Here is a 17,700-nt window from a genome sequence, read left to right on the forward strand (position 1 = left end):
GTGCTTGTTTTGGGAGTCTCGTATTGAGCATGCGGACAATGTGACCCGTCCATCAGAGCTAATTGAGCATGGTCAAAGCTTTGATGCTGGGGATGTTGGCCTGAGCAAGAACACCGACGTTGGTGCGCCTATCCTGCCAATGGATTTGCAGGATCTTGCAGAGGCAGCATTGGTGGTACCTCTCCAGTGCTTTGAGGTGCCTGCTGTACATGGTCCATGTCTCTGAGGCATACAGCAGGGCAGGTATCACTGCTGCCCTGTAGCACGAGAGTAGCCTGTAAATCGCACATAACATGCCCAGAGGTCTACCAATGGTCTCATTAGTATCCCCTGAACACACCTATCCAGTTGTGAACTAGCAGTACAGCTAAGCTGGGATTTTTATCTGCTTTTGGACAGCTTCTCAAAGCACTAATAATGGGTTGAGGCCTTTAGTGATCAGCTGGCCATGCTGCAAGCCAAGTCTGATCGAGATGGCCTCCAACCAGAGCAGTCCTCACCACAACTCAAGCAGTGGTGAAGCAGGGTGGGATGAAGAGCACGGGGAAAAAAATTAGACAAAATGCCGAGGAGCAAAAAAGTGATGGAGGGAGAGAAAATAAAATGAGTTCAAGAGTGATTATAACAGGGACAGGGAGAAAGGAAGGTGTAAATAGGTTAAAGCTTTACATGCGCACCCCACAGATCATTATATTGAAGTGAAGAGTTAAATGTATAGCAATTACTCACTCCCTAGACTAACCAGAACGCTCGGCCGAAAGACAAACCACTATTCGCCACAGCTCAAGGTAAATGTTTGAGCTACCAATGCTACAAATAAGACACTTGGTGAATCCCTGTTAAAGATCAAGAACGAAAGATTGGAAAATTCTGAATCCACACCTTACAAGTGGGTGAATGCCCAATTTCTTGCAAGGAATGTCTTCCTGAATGAGGTCATTGAATAAACAGGTAATGGAAAAGGAGATAGCGGATATTCAACTCAATCCTCGCAGATCGTTCCAATGAGAGCAGAGGCCAACATCAATTTGGCAGTAAAATTGGAATTTACATCTTTGAAATTTCGGTACTCAACACTGCAGTGCTAAAAGCTGAAAGGAGAAGGCGCGTCTAGGGATCAATACTATGAATGCCAAGTGCTTACCCTTAGATGTGACACGGGGTTTTTTTTTGTGAACACTGATCCCATTAATAAGACTTTTCCACAAAGCCTTGTATTCATCAGAAGTAGATTGAACACACTGGGGTTTGAGGCCAAAGGGATCCACCTTACAGCACGTCATCGACCAATAGCCTCAGCGTGATTTCTCAGATTATGGATGGTCTTTATTCCCTCCCACCCTCCCCCCAGCTGGGTTTTTCCTCCTTGGGGGAGCCAATCCAATCATTTAAATTTAAAATAAGTTGGTCAACAAAAAAGTACCAGGAACACATCTATGGATACGTACTTACTATTCATAGTACTGAGGCTCGAGTCCCCTTCTCCTTTCACAAGGAATCCATATCCTGCCAGAATTTAAAGAAAAGGACGCCATTTACAATCTAGGTGGGGAATTAACTTTACACTACTTTTTTTTTTAAAAGAATTAAGAGTTTATCTTAAAGGCTTAGTGGGTAAAAGAGGATGATTTGAAGACATACAGACCAGAAAGCCCCAGGTACACTCGCTGGTCTGTGAGAAGGTAGTTCATTTCAACTGGGAAAGTCGTTGGACACTCATTGGTTCCAATACCCCCGAGCTAGGGAAGCTAAAATAAGACAAGGCTCCCACTTTAGATGGCTAGCCAGCAAACCCCTGCTGCAAAGCGTACAGGTGTGAATGTCAAGTGAGGAGAGGATCAGGCTTGGCCACGATGCAATCACTGTCTGGGCTCACAAATCAAATCAAAAACCGCGTAAGAGATTAGCATGTAAAGTTAAAGCACATGGGATTGGGGGCAAGGTACTGACTTGGATAGAGAACTGGTTGGCAGACAGGAAGCAAAGAGTTGGAATAAACGGGTCTTTTTCCGAGTGGCAGGCAGTGACTAGTGGGGTACCGCAGGGATCGGTCCTTGGACCCCAGCTATTCACAATATATATTAATGATCTAGACGAGGGAACTAGATGTAATATCTCCAAGTTTGCAGACAACACAAAGCTGGGTGGGCATGTGTGCTGTGAGGAGGATGCAGAGAAACTCCAGTATGATTTTGACAGGTTGGGTGATTGGGCAGATGCATGATAATGTGGATAAATGCGAGGTTATCCACTTTGGTGGCAAAAACAGGAAGACAGATTATTATCTGAACGGCAATAGATTGGGAAAAGGGGAAGTGCAACGAGACCTGGGTGTCCTTGTGCACCAGTCGCTGAAGGTAAGCATGCAGGTGCAGCAGGCGGTTAAGAAGGCAAATGGTATGTTGGCCTTCGTAGCGAGAGGATTCGAGTACAGGAGCAAGGATGACTTGCTGCAGTTCTACAGGGCCTTGGTGAGACCACACCTTGAGTATTGTATGCAGTTTTGGTCACCTTATGTGAGGAAGGAGGTTCTTGTCATGGAGGGAGTGCAGCGAAGATTCACCAGACTTGTTGTGTATGTAACCGTTTACCTTTAAGGGAACTATAGAATGTAACCGTTCGCCTTTAAGAGCACTACTTTAGGGTGGCACTATCTATTGGCTCATGTATACTGTAATACCGATAGTGACCACACCAGTATATAAGGGTTGTGATACGTTAACTAGGGCAGAATCGCCCGAGCCTCTGAATAGTAAAGACGTGTTTTATTTTGTTAACAGTGGAGTCTGTGATTATTTATAATACAACCCACAGACTTAACATTGGCGACGAGTCAGGATTCGAACCCTGCGGCAGTTGTTCCACGGCGGCTTCGTCCGAAGACAGGACGTTGAAGAGAGGTTTCAATCCTCACCAGTCTGGAACCGACAGGCTGGAAGCGACAGGCATTAGGACCCTGAAGCCTCCATAACCTCGTGGGTAAGCCGCAGCGTTGGCTGCAAAGACAGGGCGATCGCAATCCCTGATAAGAGCCGCGGTGAAACGCGCGAGCGGGTAAGCCAGAGCCCGGGAGGGAGCGAGCAAGAGCCGCGCGAGCGGGTGAGCCAGAGGCCGGGGGCCGCTTTCAAGTGCGAGGCGCAGTCGGGCCATCGATCGCATCCGCTGATAAGGCCCGCACTCGGCCTGAAAGTCAGCGTCGGGGAACGGGTGATAACCGCCATTGAAGTGGGCGGAGAGCGCCGAGAAGCGCGGGAAAACCGCCATCGAAGTGGGCGGGGAGAGCGAGAAGCGCGGGAAAGCCGCCATTTTTCGCGGGGAAACCGCTGAAGAAGAAGGAAGAAGCGGGAAACCGCCATCTTGGAAATTATTCAGAATTTCAGGAAAGTAATAAGATTTTTCAGAAAGGCTGGTGTGTTCTCAAGAAGAGAAGAAAATTAATTAGAATTTTCAGAAACAAGAAATAAGTAAAGCAATACTTGTGGTGTTCTCAAGAAGAGAGAAGAAAATTAATTAGAATTTTCAGAAACAAGAAATAAGTAAAGCAATACTTGTGGTGTTCTCAAGAAGAGAAGAAAATTAATAATAAGTAAAGAAATACTTGTGCTGTTCTCGGAAAGAGAAGAAGATGCCTAAGCGAGGAAATATTAATGATTTTAATGCTGAAATAGAAGACAGGGCCACGTATGGGGAACGCATAGGAATATATTGCGTAGCCATATACGCCAAGGCAATAACTTTGTTAAATTCGATGGGAGCAAAAACATACGGGCTCTTGAAACATCTAATAGCACCAGTTAAACCAGTGGACCAGACCTTCGAAGAGATCGTAGCAGTGCTGAAGGATCAAATTACTGCAAGCATTTCCAAATGCTACCGTTGTGGAAAGACAACGCACGACCAGAATCAGTGCTGGTTTAAGAATCAAGAGTGCAGGAAATGTGGCAAACTGGGTCACATCGCGAAGGTATGCAGGTCCAGAAAGAAGACCAACAAACAAAGGAAGCCACCACCACAAGAAAAGTACAACAAGGTGCATCAGGTGGCTGAAAAGAGTTCAGACGAACAAAATTCAGACTCAGACCCAAACAGCCAGGAGTTGGATAGTCTGAGAATCCACAATGTGGGTAAAGTAACTGATCTACAGACGATCTGGGTCACACTAAAAATAGCTGGAGTCCAAGTACGAATGGAGCTGGACACGGGATCAGCTGTATCAGTCATCAACCAAAAGGACTACCACCGACTATTCTCTCACATACCCTTAAGAGATACCAAGTTCGTATTACAGACATACACGGGGCATCGCGTATACCCCATGGGGAAAATAAGAGTCAAGGTGAGAGATAGGGGTAAAGTACACCCAAGAATGAATTTGTACGTACTACCTGAGGGAGGACCACCACTTCTAGGACGGGAGTGGATCAAGAAAATAGACATGGAATGGCACTACCGACAAGCAATGACGAGTGAGGACTCGGTGCAGACAAGCAGCTCAGACTCTGAGCCGGAAGACGATAAGTCCAGCTTATGTATGAAAAACAAGGTTAACATTAACTCACGGACTAAGGTTGGAAAATCGATGGCGTGCATAAAGACAGAGAATTCTGAGTCTGTTCAAGCTACAGACATATGCATTACGGAGGAACACCGGGCTCGAACTCAACGCTATTTCAAAGTACAACAACAATTAGAACAATTAAGTTACCGCCTCGTACAAGAGATGAAAACAATGAAAAAGTTCTATGACACCGAATGGGAGAGTCTGGAAAGACAACAGAACCTACTGGCTCAAGCAGAGAGCGACCATAGAGCCATCGTGACCAATTACCGATCACATCTCCCTGATGATGTTCAGGGGTTAGAATATTTGCATGATCTAGAGATACAGCAGAAGGGCAAATCACGCTGCACTGAGGATTTTGTTCTGCAATTAGAGACGGAGCTAGTGCAGGCAAAGTTAAGAGAAGTTGAATCACAGGGTGCTCTTAAGGAGATGCAGAAACAAATCTTGGACATGGAAAAGAGAAACGCTTCTTTACCTGATGAGAATAATGTGGCCATGTTGCAAGAGGAGCTTATAGGGGCGAAACTGAAAGAAGCTAAGCAAAGGATGTTGGAACTTGAAACGCAGAACCAAATCAGCGGTAATCAGCTATGTCAAGCAGAGAAGGAGTGCAAGGGTCTACATGAGAAGGTGCAATATCTCTCAGCCCAAAATAAGGGACTACTCACTCAGTTAAATGAAAGTAAACGGGAAATGGCTGAGATGGACTGCAAGAATAAAGAAGAGTTGATGGCAGTGAGACTTCGAGAGGCAGATAGCATAGCAGCCTTGGCTGAACTCCAACAGGAAATTGCGAAAGAAACAAATGAAGAGGAATCTTCAGGAAGCCAGGATTTTATTCCAGTTCTTCTCTACGACTCCTTACAAGCAGAGTGCGAGAAGTTGAAAAAACAGTATGAACAGGCCCAGACTACAATTCTAGAGGGGGTTAACTCAGCAACCTCCGAAAAGCTAGTTTCGTTGGAAGTATATGAGCAACTAAAGGTTGAACATGAGCAAGAAGTCCAAAGGCTGCAGGAAATTCTTGAGGAGCTCAGGGCCAAGACAGACTCATCGGTAGAAGTTCCATACATAGATGAGGATGTAGAGGTGAAAGACATGGCAGAACTCATAAAAATATGGAAGGAAGCCCAAGACAAATATGAGGCGGCAATTACCGAGGTTGACCGACTTGAAGAACAGTTTCAACTGGGAATGGGCCCTGAACATGAGCTAGAGAGCATCGAGGCGCAACTTCTCCAAGCACTGGAAGCCAAAGTACAAGAGGAAGAGAAGATGAAAGCATTGGAGAAAATGATGGATGAAATGGAGGAGTACGCTGAATTACGTCCAGGGGAACAGGAGAATGGGGAAACAGCTACTTCAGTAGAAGGATTAAATAGCCTGATAACGAAATCCCTGAAGGAAGGGAAAGGATTGAACGCACAAATGAGGCCAGGAGGGAAGGAAGGGCAGACATCCGAGGAAGAGCAGGATGAATATGATTGCTTGAAGAAGGGTTTTGACCTGTTGAGTGACACCGAATGTTATGAGGATGTGGTCTGCCCAAATTGTGATGGGAACTCCCAAAGTGCTGAAATCCTGAGGAAGCACTTAAGGTCTAAGGAACATAGAGAGTTGGTGGCGCTACAGATGGCAGCCGGGAAAAGAGCTCGGAGAGTTTCAAAAAGGCAGAAAAGAAAAAGAAGAAGCAGAAAATAATAACTGTTTAAAATATTATTACTTCTACTACCTCAGTCCGAACACTACGAAAGGTGCTAAATTTGTAAAAAAAATCCAGGGACATTATCAAGACAGCCAGTGGGTTGTATAAGTCCGCACTGCTGGTTCAACAGGACGAAAGTACAAGCTGTTAAAAAAAAAAAAAAAAAGGCTATGGAGGATGCTGTCTGGAACGAATTAATACCAGAGACTGAATTTATGAACTGTTCCCACAGAGACTGAACCTGTAAACTGATTCCACTGAGAGTATGTTTGTAAACTGTTATATGACGTTGACTCCATTGAGAGTATATCTGTAAATTGTTATATGACGTTGACTCCATCGAGAGTATATCTGCAAACTGTTTATATAAAGTTGAAGATTGTATGTTTAACGGGATTCTAAGTAATAAGCTAGGAAGGGAGGAGTGTTGTGTATGTAACCGTTTACCTTTAAGGGAACTATAGAATGTAACCGTTCGCCTTTAAGAGCACTACTTTAGGGTGGCACTATCTATTGGCTCATGTATACTGTAATACCGATAGTGACCACACCAGTATATAAGGGTTGTGATACGTTAACTAGGGCAGAATCGCCCGAGCCTCTGAATAGTAAAGACGTGTTTTATTTTGTTAACAGTGGAGTCTGTGATTATTTATAATACAACCCACAGACTTAACAAGACTGATACCTGGGATGGCAGGAATGACGTATGAGGAGAGATTGGATCGATTGGGCTTGTACTTGCTGGAGTTTAGAAGAATGAGAGGGGATCTCATTGAAACTTATAAAATTCTAACAGGACTAGACAGACTAGATGCAGGAAGGATGTTCCCGATGGTCGGGGAGTCCAGAACCAGGGGTCACAGTCTAAGGATAAGGGGTAAGTCATTTAGGACAGAGATGAGGAGGAATTTCTTCACCCAGAGAGTGGTGAACCCGTGGAATTCTCTACCACAGAAGGCAGTGGAGGCCAATTCATTAAATATATTCAAGAAGGAGTTAGGTATATTTCTTAAGGCTAAAGGGACCAAGGGATATGGGGAGAAAGCAGGGACAGGGTACTGAATTTGGATGATCAGCCATGATCTCACTGAATGGCGGAGCAGGCTCGAGGGGCCGAATGGCCTACTCCTATCTTCTATGTTTCTAAAAGGAGGCTATTCTGTCATTATACAGGTGATTGGAGAACTACGCCCAGTTTTGTTCCCCTCACATGGTGGCTGATATAGCGGCCTTGGAAAAGGTTCAGAGGAGAGCTACAAGAATGATTCCCAGCTTAAAGAACTTCAGTTATTCAAGACAGGCATAAAGAGCTGGGTCAACTTACTTTAGAACAGCATAGACTTAGAGGCGACCCGATAGAGGTCTACAAGATAAAGGAAGGGCTGAGATCACATCAGATAGAAGACCCCAGGAGATTACATGGCAGGGGGTGGTAGAGGTTTGGTGGGGTAGCAAGATGCTCCAGGCATCATGCGTGGAACAGGCTTGATGGACCAACTGGTCTTTTCCTGCCCATCGTTTCCATATATTCATACGATATTTGGCCACTTGGAACGGTACCACAGGGTGTCCATGCAACCATCTGCCAGCAGGTGTCAGCACCTCCAGGAGAAAACATGACAAAAGGTCTAAACATAAAAAAACTAATCAGTAAAATTACTTTTTTGGGGGGAAATTCTCAGCACTAGTTTGCAGGTTTTTTCAGCTGTGTGTTACGGACAGGAATTGAAAGATACGAGAGAGAGTGCACAAACCAAATTAGTTTGCTTGTTATGGTCAGGTAATATGCTCCAGAAAAACATATTTTAGTTAACTGCAACACACGAGAAACTGTTCAGATCAACTTCAACACCCAAGTACTTCAAGTTTAGCGCACATTTAAACAGCAACAAAGAAACAAAAAGACTTGTACAGCTGTAGCAATTCTGAATCACCAACTCAACAGATAATTTTGTATTAAATGCTGCATTAAGAGTCACTTTTTTTGTACTAGGAAAACTGCATATATTTTGTTTGTTTCTCTTACTCCCCCCAACTTGTTTTCCCTCCTCCCTTTGTTTCAGAATCAGTCCCCATTCCGTGGCAAAAATACCGGTCGGCAACTTGTTCCAACACCTTTACCACTGTAACTAGGGTTGAAGAGATGTGAAGGAAATCCAAGTGAGGAATCGCAGGGTGAACACAAGTTCCTGTCAAGCCTTAGTGCATGTCGGTTTGACCAATCAAAACACAGAAAAGCTGACCGCTCTGGGCATGACTATGAACTAGCTCATCCAAGTGGGAGTCAGTGGGAAGCAGTGGGTTCTTAGTGACCGATAGTTATTAATACAGGTTTTTGGTGTCACGTGCAAGCGACACTGCGTGCATACCGCGTGCATGTCTAGTGTGTCCACACTGAGATCGTACGCTGTGAGGTTCATGCTCTCAAAGACATCCTTCAGCGTCTGTCCTTTTCCGTTTTCCACGTGAACAATCTCATCTGGGTACTTCTTCATTGAACGCTTGATAAAACGAAGCAGGTGTTTCTGGTTCATGCAGGATGATGCATGAATGTGGGTATCAACCTGTTGGTTAAGGGAAAAGGTTAAAAAACCATATAAAACAGCAGAAATCCTCGTGAATTCACAAATAAATTTGCTTGGCTGCTCAGAGCAGGCTTTTGAATGACCGAGTGAACGAGAGTCTAGCAGATGCTAATTTCAACAATACCGGAAAGCTTTTAGTTAATAAAAAACACACGGCTGTATTTACCGGTAAGTGGAGAATATTGTCATATTCAAATACTGATACCTTGCACAATTTTCTATAAAGTTATTCAAATTAAATTTGATTTAACAATAAATCAGATTTAATAAGAAATCCAAACATTTAGTGACAAACTAAATTTTGAACAGTGTTTTAAATATTTTTTTTTTATAAAAAGGACCCTAGTTTCCCCTCTGGCCCCACAGATCTTGTATTTGTGCATCAGGAACCATGCAATTGGTCTCCTAAAATGCACTGGATGTACCTTTTGAGGGTCGGCCACAGTGAATTACTGGATCATGTACAAGGAAAACAGACAGAGGAGGAGGAGACTGATTGTGAACTCATTTGCTCAGCTTTGCAATCCACGTACTTGGCTCAGGCGTGGTACATGGCTGGGACCGGGTATACATTTGAACTACAATACCGGAAAGCTTTTAGTTAATAAAAACACATAGTAGTGGTAATGTAGGGCACAGTATCAATCAAGAAATTAGAAGTGCATGCAACAAGGGCAAAATGGTAATCATGGGGGACTTTAATCTACATATTGACTGGGCAAATCAAATTACTACTAATGGTGTGGAGGACGAATTCGTGGAATGCATGCGAGATGGTTTCCTGGATCAGTATGTGGGGGAACCAACCAGGGAACAGGCTATTCTGGATCTGGTACTGTGTAATTAGAAAATAATCTTGTGGTAAAGGGGCCTTTAGGGATAAATTACCATAATGTGATTGAATTTTACATTAAGTTTGAGAGTGATGTAGTCCAATCTGAAATTAAGGTCTTCAATCTAAACAGAGGAAACTACAAGGGTATGAGGGACAAGTTGGCCATGGTAGATTGGGAGACTACACTAAAAGGTATGAAGGTGGACATACAATGGCTAACATTCAAGGAAATAATGCATAACTTGCAACACATATTCCTCTAGGGTATAAAAACCCAAAAGGAAAAGTGATCCAAACATGGCTAACAAAAGAAATTAAAGCTAGCATTAAGTCAAATGAGGAAGCTTATAAAATTGCCAGAAAAAGCAGTCAGCCTGAGCATTGGGATCTTTTTAGAAATCAGCAAAGTGGGACCAACAAATTGATAAAGGGAAAATGGAATATGAGCACAAACTAGCGAAAAATATAAAAACGAATTGTAAAAGCTTCTATAGGTATGTGAAAAGGAAAAGACTGGCAAAGGTAAACGTCGGTCCTTTACAGTCAGAGACGGGAGAATTTATAATGGGGAATGAGGAAATGGCAGAGAAATTAAATAAATACTTTGTTTCTGTCTTCACGGAGGAAGACACAAAAAACCTCTCAGAAATACGAGAAAACCAAGGGTGTGGCGAGAATGAGGAACTTAAAGAAATTAGTAAAAGAAATTACTATTGGTAAAAAAAAAAGTACTAGCAAAATTAATAGGACTAAAAGTCAATAAATCCCAAGGACCAGATGACCTACATCCTAGGGTTTTGAAAGAGGTGGCCATCGGAATAGTGGACGCATTGGTTGTCATCTTCCAAAATTCTATAGATTCGGGAACGGTTCCTGCAGATTGGAGGATAGCAAACGTAACCCCGCTATTTAAGAAAGGAGGGAGAAAGAAAACGGGGAGCTACAGACCTGTTAGCCTCACATCAGTAGTTGGGAAAATGCTGGAATCTATTATAAAGGATGCAATAACTGGGCATGTAGAAACTAATAGTAAGATTGGGCAGAGTCAACATGGATTTATGAAAGATAAATCCTGTTTGACAAACCTATTGGAGTTCTTTGAGGATGTAACTAATGGGGTAGACAAAGGGGAACCGGTAGATGTGGTGTATTTGGATTTTCAGAAGGCCTTCGATAAGATCCCACACAAGAGGTTGGTGAACAAAATTAGGGCACATGGAATTGGGGGCAATATACTAACATGGACTGAGAATTGGTTAACAGACAGAAAACAAAGAGTAGGGATAAACGGGTCTTTTTCAGGATGGCAGGCTGCGACTAGTGGGGTACCGCAAGGATCGGTGCTTGGGCCCCAGCTATTCACAATCTATATCAATGATTTGGATGAGGGGACTAAATGTAACATTTCCAAATTTGCTGATGATACAAAGCTAGGTGGCAGTGTCAGTTTTGAAGAGGATGTGAAGAGGCTTCAAGGGGATCTCGACAGGCTCAGTGAGTGGGCGAGAACATGGCAGATGAAATATAATGTGGATAAATGTGAAGTTATCCACTTTGGTAGAAAAAACACAGAGGCAGAGTATTTCCTAAATGGTGAAAGATTAGGGAATGCAGATGCTCAAAAGGGACCTGGGTGTCCTTGTACATGAGTCACTGAAAGTGAATGTGCAGGTGCAGCAAGCCATTAGGAAGGCAAATGGTATGCTGGCCTTCATTACAAGAGGATTTGAGTACAAGAGTAAAGACGTCTTACTCCAATTATATAGGGCTTTCGTGAGACCACACCTGGAGTACTGTGTATAATTTTGGTCTCCTTACCTAAGGAAGGATTATACTTGCCATAAGGTTCACGAGATTGATTCCTGGGATGGCGGGACTATCGTAGGAGGAGAGATTGAGTAAACTAGGCCTGTATTCTCTTGAATTCAGAAGAATGAGAGGGGATCTCATTGACGCATACAAAATTATTACAGGGCTTGATGGGGTGGATGCTGGTAGAATGTTTCCCTTGGCTGGGGAGTCTAGAACTAGGGGTCACAGCCTCAGGATAAAGGGTAGGCCATTCAGGACTAAGATGAGAAGAAATTTCTTCGCACAGAGGGTGGTGAATCTTTGGAATTCTCTATCCCAGAGGGCTGTGGAGGCTCGGTCATTGTGTATATTCAAAACAGAAGTCGATAGATTTCTGACTAGTAAGGGCATCAAGGGATATGGCGATAGGGTTGGTGAATGGAGTTGAGACAGAAGATCAGCCATGATCTCATTGAAGGGTGGAGCAGGCTCGAAGGGCCGAATGGCCTACTCCTGCTCCTATTTCTTAAGGGCCCAGAAATTCGGGTCGGAGGCTTCCCGCAGGTGCAAGCCTCCAACCTGCACTTACCTAGCGCGCCGGCCATTGTGCTGTGGGCCCGCGTGGGATTCCGATCCTGGGCCTGCTCCAACTGTCGGCGCGCAGTGCTTGCGTATCCCAGGGGCGCAGTTAGTTCGAAGCATCCCCTGGGATCACGTGGGCCATGGAGAGCCAATGGTAGCAGGGAATCTGTATTCATAGATTTGACAGGAAGAGCTGTCAAATCTATGAATACAATACAGCACGGTGGCATAGTGGTTAGCACGGTTGCCTCAGCGCCAGGGACCCGGGTTCGAATCCGGCCTCGGGTGACTGTCTGTGTGGAGTTTGCACATTCTCCCCGTGTTTGCGTGGGTTTCCTCCGGGTGCTCCGGTTTCCTCCCACAGTCCAAAGATGTGCGGGTTAGGTTGATTGGCTATGATAAATTGACCCTTAGTGTTAGGGGGATTAAATACGTGGGGTTACGGGGATCGGGTGGGATATGTGTTGGTGTAGGGGTTACGGGGATCGGGTGGGATATGTGTCGGTGCAGGCTCGATGGGCCGAAATGGCCTCTATCTGCATTGTGGGGTTTCTGTGATTTCTGTGAATTCAGCTCCAAAACATCACTAAAACTTCAAATAATTTTTTTTTTTTTTTAAATCACATTTTTAAAATAACTATAAATTACATAATAACTTTTAAACAATAATTTACATTTTTGAAAAAATTAATTCGTTTCTAACGGCTAAAAAATAAACTTACCTTTCTTTAAAGTATTTAAAAATAATAAACTTGTGGAAAAAATGTTTTAATTTAACTTAATTCACCACTTATCTTGTTAAAAGCGGGTCTTGCGAGTGCTTTTTAAAAGCATAGCTGCTGGAGACTTACCCTCCCGGAGAAACCTGCCAAAAAATCGGAAGTTCCAGCCGTACGCGCAGCCTCTCCAGCGCACGGGTTCGACCTGTGGACCCCTTCCTTCAAGGGAACGGAAGTTCCGGTCTCCCGCGCATGCGCAGTGCATGCGTGAAACCGGCACTTTCGTTGGGCCTACGTGTGAGTACCCAGCGTGTACTCACCCGTGGGGACCCGAAGTTCTGGCCCCTTATGTTCTTATGAATCATGAAATAAAATGCAACTGAGTTTTCATTAAGTCTGAAATTTTGTTATGTTGCCCCTGCCCCAGGAGCTCATCTTAAATTTGTACAGTACAAATACTAGGTTTTTTTCTGCAACGTAGGGAACACAGTTTTAATGCTTCTATGTTCAGAACTCTGATACATCTACCAAGATTCAGTCATCGATCAGCTGGCATTCCAACCTTCCTCCACGGACCGAGGCATTCTGTTAACTAACATACCCAAAACTGGTGGGCTGAAAGAAGGCAGTGCAAATGCGGGTACCAAAAATAAAAAGGGAGGGGGGTGAGGAAGGGAAGCAGGTAATACAGAAAAACTGTTAATTAAAAATATTTGGATGGCACTGTGGATTAGTGCAATGTATTGTTACCCCAGAGTTTAAATCCAGTGTAAGCAGATGGGAACAAACTTTCTGTCTTCTCGCTTTAAGGATCCCATGTGAAATGAGGTGAGACAGCTTCAATTCAGTTTCCAGATTGTGTGGGTTTACAACACAAAACTAACCCTAATTAGGCACTGATTGGTAATATCAAATCAACGAAGCCCTAAAGAGAAATTTTAAAATGGCTCACTGATCCAGCAGGCGGTGTTCTTGTAGTTGGGGCTGAGGCACAGATCTGTACTCTGCATCTAGCCAAGTTACCCCCTGATCTACGAGTGTTTCCTGCTGCCACTGGGCGCCTGAAATACAATGTGTTCCATTTCCCAGCACCACCATCCTCGCATCCATAATTACAAAAACCCCCAGATATTTCTGATCCCATTTCCACACCGCTTATGATGCTGCACACACGTTTTGGAGATGGGATAAGGACGGTGATGGTGCACTTAACTCGAGCATTCTTCCCCGTCTGTATGGGGGTTCATGTTTATTAAGCAGTGCGGAGATGGAGAGATTTATTTCCATTAAAATTCATTTATTTTTCTTAACAGTCTACTCCTGATAATTCAGTCACCTTTAGCACTAAAAAAAATTACTTAATTCAAATTAGTGAATAACTCAATGTAAATAATATAGAAAAGTGAAAATTAGTGCTGAAAGTTTCAGAAATTTGAATGAAGCAACTTTGAATTAAGAGTAGATAGTACTAGGCTCAATATTGTTTAACTCATTCAATAATGAGGGAAGGTTCGTTTGCTGGAAGTACTTCTAGCAACAGTGCATTCTTTCACATTGCACTGGTGCCAATTACATACAAGCACCTCTTACAAAACATCCTCGTAAGCAACAGGCTTAAGTAAAATTGTTATGAAAAAGGTTTTTATTTGTACTTATGACAACCACCTCTCCATACAGAAATACCCCTACAGGGTATTCATGTACCCTGCTTGCAGCATGTGACGAGCACTGGCAGTTTATCGGGACAACCAGACTTGGCTCAATGTCACATCTGGTTTATTTCCCAAAAAATCCTCCACTCCTCATTACCTACTGTATAGACAAGATGCATCATCAGGGTTGAATTGTTGCAGTGGTGGTAAAAGATATCGAGGGGGGGCGTAAGAGATGAAGACATACCAGGGGGCTGTGAGCAATGTTCCATCTAATTTTTTTTTGGCCCGCGCGGTCCCTTTAACAGGCTGTGAGGCCCATTCAAAATTCCGCGCATGCGCAGTTTTTCTATTTAAAAGCTGGCTCACCGGCTGCGCGGGACCTGCAGAGCGCCTCGCAGCTTAAAGGGAATGTTGGCTGTGAGTGAAAGATACGAGAGAGAGTGAGTGAGTGAGTAAAAGGTAAGTTTTCAGTTTCCCTACTTTGCGAATATTGTAGAAGTCTCGATGTGGTACTTTCTTCTGAGCAGCCAGCTCCTTCATTTCATTGAGCAAGACATGCATCTGGAACTTGGAGCTCAGGTACTGCAGGCGTCGATAGCAGAAGGATTTCCTGTTGGGGGCAAAAGGAAAATAGTTCTTTTTTCATCAACTCAGATAAAACTAATAGAATAAGATCAGTTCTATTAAAGTAATGTATCTGAAATAATTGGTTTCCATTGTCAGTCTTTTATAAAAAGCTTGTACTTTAGGGATAAAGTCTCACTACTACACGGACAAAGCAACACAAATCTAAATTTTATTTATGTGTTTCATAGATTTACTCTTTTTCTCACTCTATTGGAATAATTTTTTTTTTTTTTTAAAACAGGGCTATAAAAGGAAAGAATAGGGGACTGCAACTAATTAGATAACTCTACCAAAGAGCCGGCACAGGCATGATGGGCCGAATAGCCTCCTTCTGTGCTGTATCATTCTATGATTCTATCTATATTTAAGAAACTTTCAGAGATTAATATAGTTGTTAGTTCTTTCTTCACTGCATAATACACAAAGCTGATCACACTGTGAAAGTCAAATCTGTGCTGCCAGGAAGGAAAAATAACTTGCATTTATATAGCGCCTTTAACATAGTAAAACATCCCAAGGCGCTTCACAGGAGCGGTAACAAAATTTGACGCCAAAACACATAAGGAGATATTAGGGCAGATTCTTAAAGAAGGAAAGAGAGGTAGAGAGGCTAAGAGGTTTGGCAGAGGGGGGGGGGGGAGAAATTCCAGAGCGTAGGGCCATGGCAGCTGAAGGCACAGTTGCCAATGGTGGAGCGATTAAAATTGAGGATGCGCAAGAGGCCAGAGTTGGAGGAGTGTAAATATCGCGGAGGGTTGTAGGGCTGGAGGAGGTTACAGAGATAGGGAGGGACGAGGCCATGGAGGGATTTGAAAACAAGGATAAGAGTTTTAAAATCGAGGCATTCCTTAACCGGGAGCCAATGTAGGTCAAGGGTGATGGGTGAATGGAACTGAGTGCGAGTTAGGATAAGGATGAGCTTAAGTTTATGGAGGGTGGAACGTGGGAGGTCAGCCAGGAGTGCGTTGGAATAGTCAAGTCTAGAGGTAACAAAGGCATGGATGAGGGGTTCACCAGCAGATGAGCTGCAGCAGGGGCGGAGTCAGGCGATGCTACAGAGGTGGAACCAGGCTGTCTCAGTGATGGCGCAGATATGTAGTCGGAAGCTCATCTCCGGGTCAAATACGACACCAAGGTTGCGAGCAGTCTGGTTCAGTCTCAGACAGTTGCCAGGGAGAAGGATGGAGTCGGTGGCTAGGGAACCGAGTTTGTTGTGGGGACCGAAGGAAATGGCTTTGATCTTCCCAATATTTAGTTGGAGAATATTTCTGCTCATCCATCACCGGAGACAATTTAGAGACAGTGGAGGGCGTCAAGAGAGGCAGAGCTGGGTGTCGTGATCGCACAGAACAATCTAATGAGTGCTGAGGCATTCATATTCATTTGCACTTACACTGGTCCATTGATTATTAAGGCCATTAAAACATTCATGTCCGCAGTGAACTCCTGAAGATCTGGGCAAGGCAGGTCCAGTTCTGTCGACCTAAACAAATCAGATTAAATTCAGACTCCAGGTTCTATTCATTTAGAAGTAATTTTTTCCATATACATTAAAAAAAATTAAGACACTTATGCAATGCCAAGCAGCTGGCTTTACAGTAGCACTGGCAGGCACGTGTAGTTCAACTTTCTGCACTCAACCATTGTGGTTTGGTGAGGTCAGGAGGAAATGGAGGGATTCAAAGCCCTCAACTCCCCCACCAACACTACCAAAAAAGGTCACATTTGTCCCTTTGCATCTTAGATTTGTATTCTTAGAATCACCATTCTACTACAACAGTGAAGACAGAGCTGAAGGCTGCTACTGATGCCATTCCACCATCAACCAATAGGGGAGGTCGTTTCATGATGTTACATATGAGCCGTGTGAATTATCGACTCGTCCTCGAGATGAAATGCTCAGTTATCACAAAGAGCTTTACCTAGTAGGAAGAAAAGGAGGAAACCTGCTCCATCAGGGCATCAATTCAAATGGGTCAAACTTGGAACTTAAACTTGGGGAAACTCCAAAATGAGAATCTTGTATCCTACTGCTAGACCACAAGTTCTCCTCCAGTCTACAGGCATATTGATACTTCCACTGCAACTGGCCAATATTGATATTGCTGCACCTATGCATGGAGGTATAGAATGAAACGATGTGGGTTTTATGCCGTTCATTTTCCATGTGGTTACCAATTACAGCTGAGCCACACGCCAACAGGTGGCGAGAGAATGGCTCTTCTATGCATTTTGTAGAACCTAGTTACAGAGCAGTAGATGGGAGGGCAGACTGCCAGAACATCAACTCAGCCAAGGAAATATGCCGTTTCCAGGTGCAGTGACATCACCTAATTCCAGTTCTTGTGCCTTGTTCCTGAGGGGTGTTGAGAAGCTATCAAAAGCCAGCAAATATTTTAAAACGTCACATCTCTGGCTCTGTACCACAGCTGTTTATTGTCACATATCTGGCCGCAGCACAAATAAGTTATGAAGCTTTTACACTTGAGGCTGAGCAAGAACACCCCCTCCACTTAATAGCTATCAGAAGACAAGACGACATTCATCTTCAGTTTGTCTCTTCCACCAAGCTTACAGTACTTCATTTCTATTTGATGGGAGTATTGGGGCACAAGGACAACTAGTCTATTTTTA

The 17,700-nt window shown here is 43.8% G+C and overlaps 1 protein-coding gene across 4 annotated transcripts in view; it reads right to left on the bottom strand.

Annotated features, from left to right (window-relative positions):
• Window positions 1–17,700, bottom strand: part of LOC147105079 (AMP deaminase 2-like) — a 172,381-nt gene that overhangs the window by 39,758 nt on the left and 114,923 nt on the right. For all 4 annotated transcript variants that reach the window (XR_015081674.1, XM_086011145.1, XM_086011147.1 and 1 more), the window contains exons 8-10: window positions 16,460–16,549; window positions 14,920–15,049; window positions 8,642–8,836 (exon numbers count right to left, since the gene is read on the bottom strand). Coding sequence is in view for 3 of the 4 variants with exons in the window: in XM_086011145.1 (XP_085867271.1) it covers window positions 8,642–8,836; window positions 14,920–15,049; window positions 16,460–16,549 (415 nt within the window). In the remaining variant the exon portion in view is untranslated. The remainder of the gene's footprint in view (window positions 1–8,641; window positions 8,837–14,919; window positions 15,050–16,459; window positions 16,550–17,700) is intronic.

This window comes from Somniosus microcephalus, chromosome 18, assembly GCF_052327205.1.
Source record: "Somniosus microcephalus isolate GS21.2 chromosome 18, FLI_Smic_1.0, whole genome shotgun sequence".
In the NCBI taxonomy this organism is placed as follows: domain Eukaryota; kingdom Metazoa; phylum Chordata; class Chondrichthyes; order Squaliformes; family Somniosidae; genus Somniosus; species Somniosus microcephalus.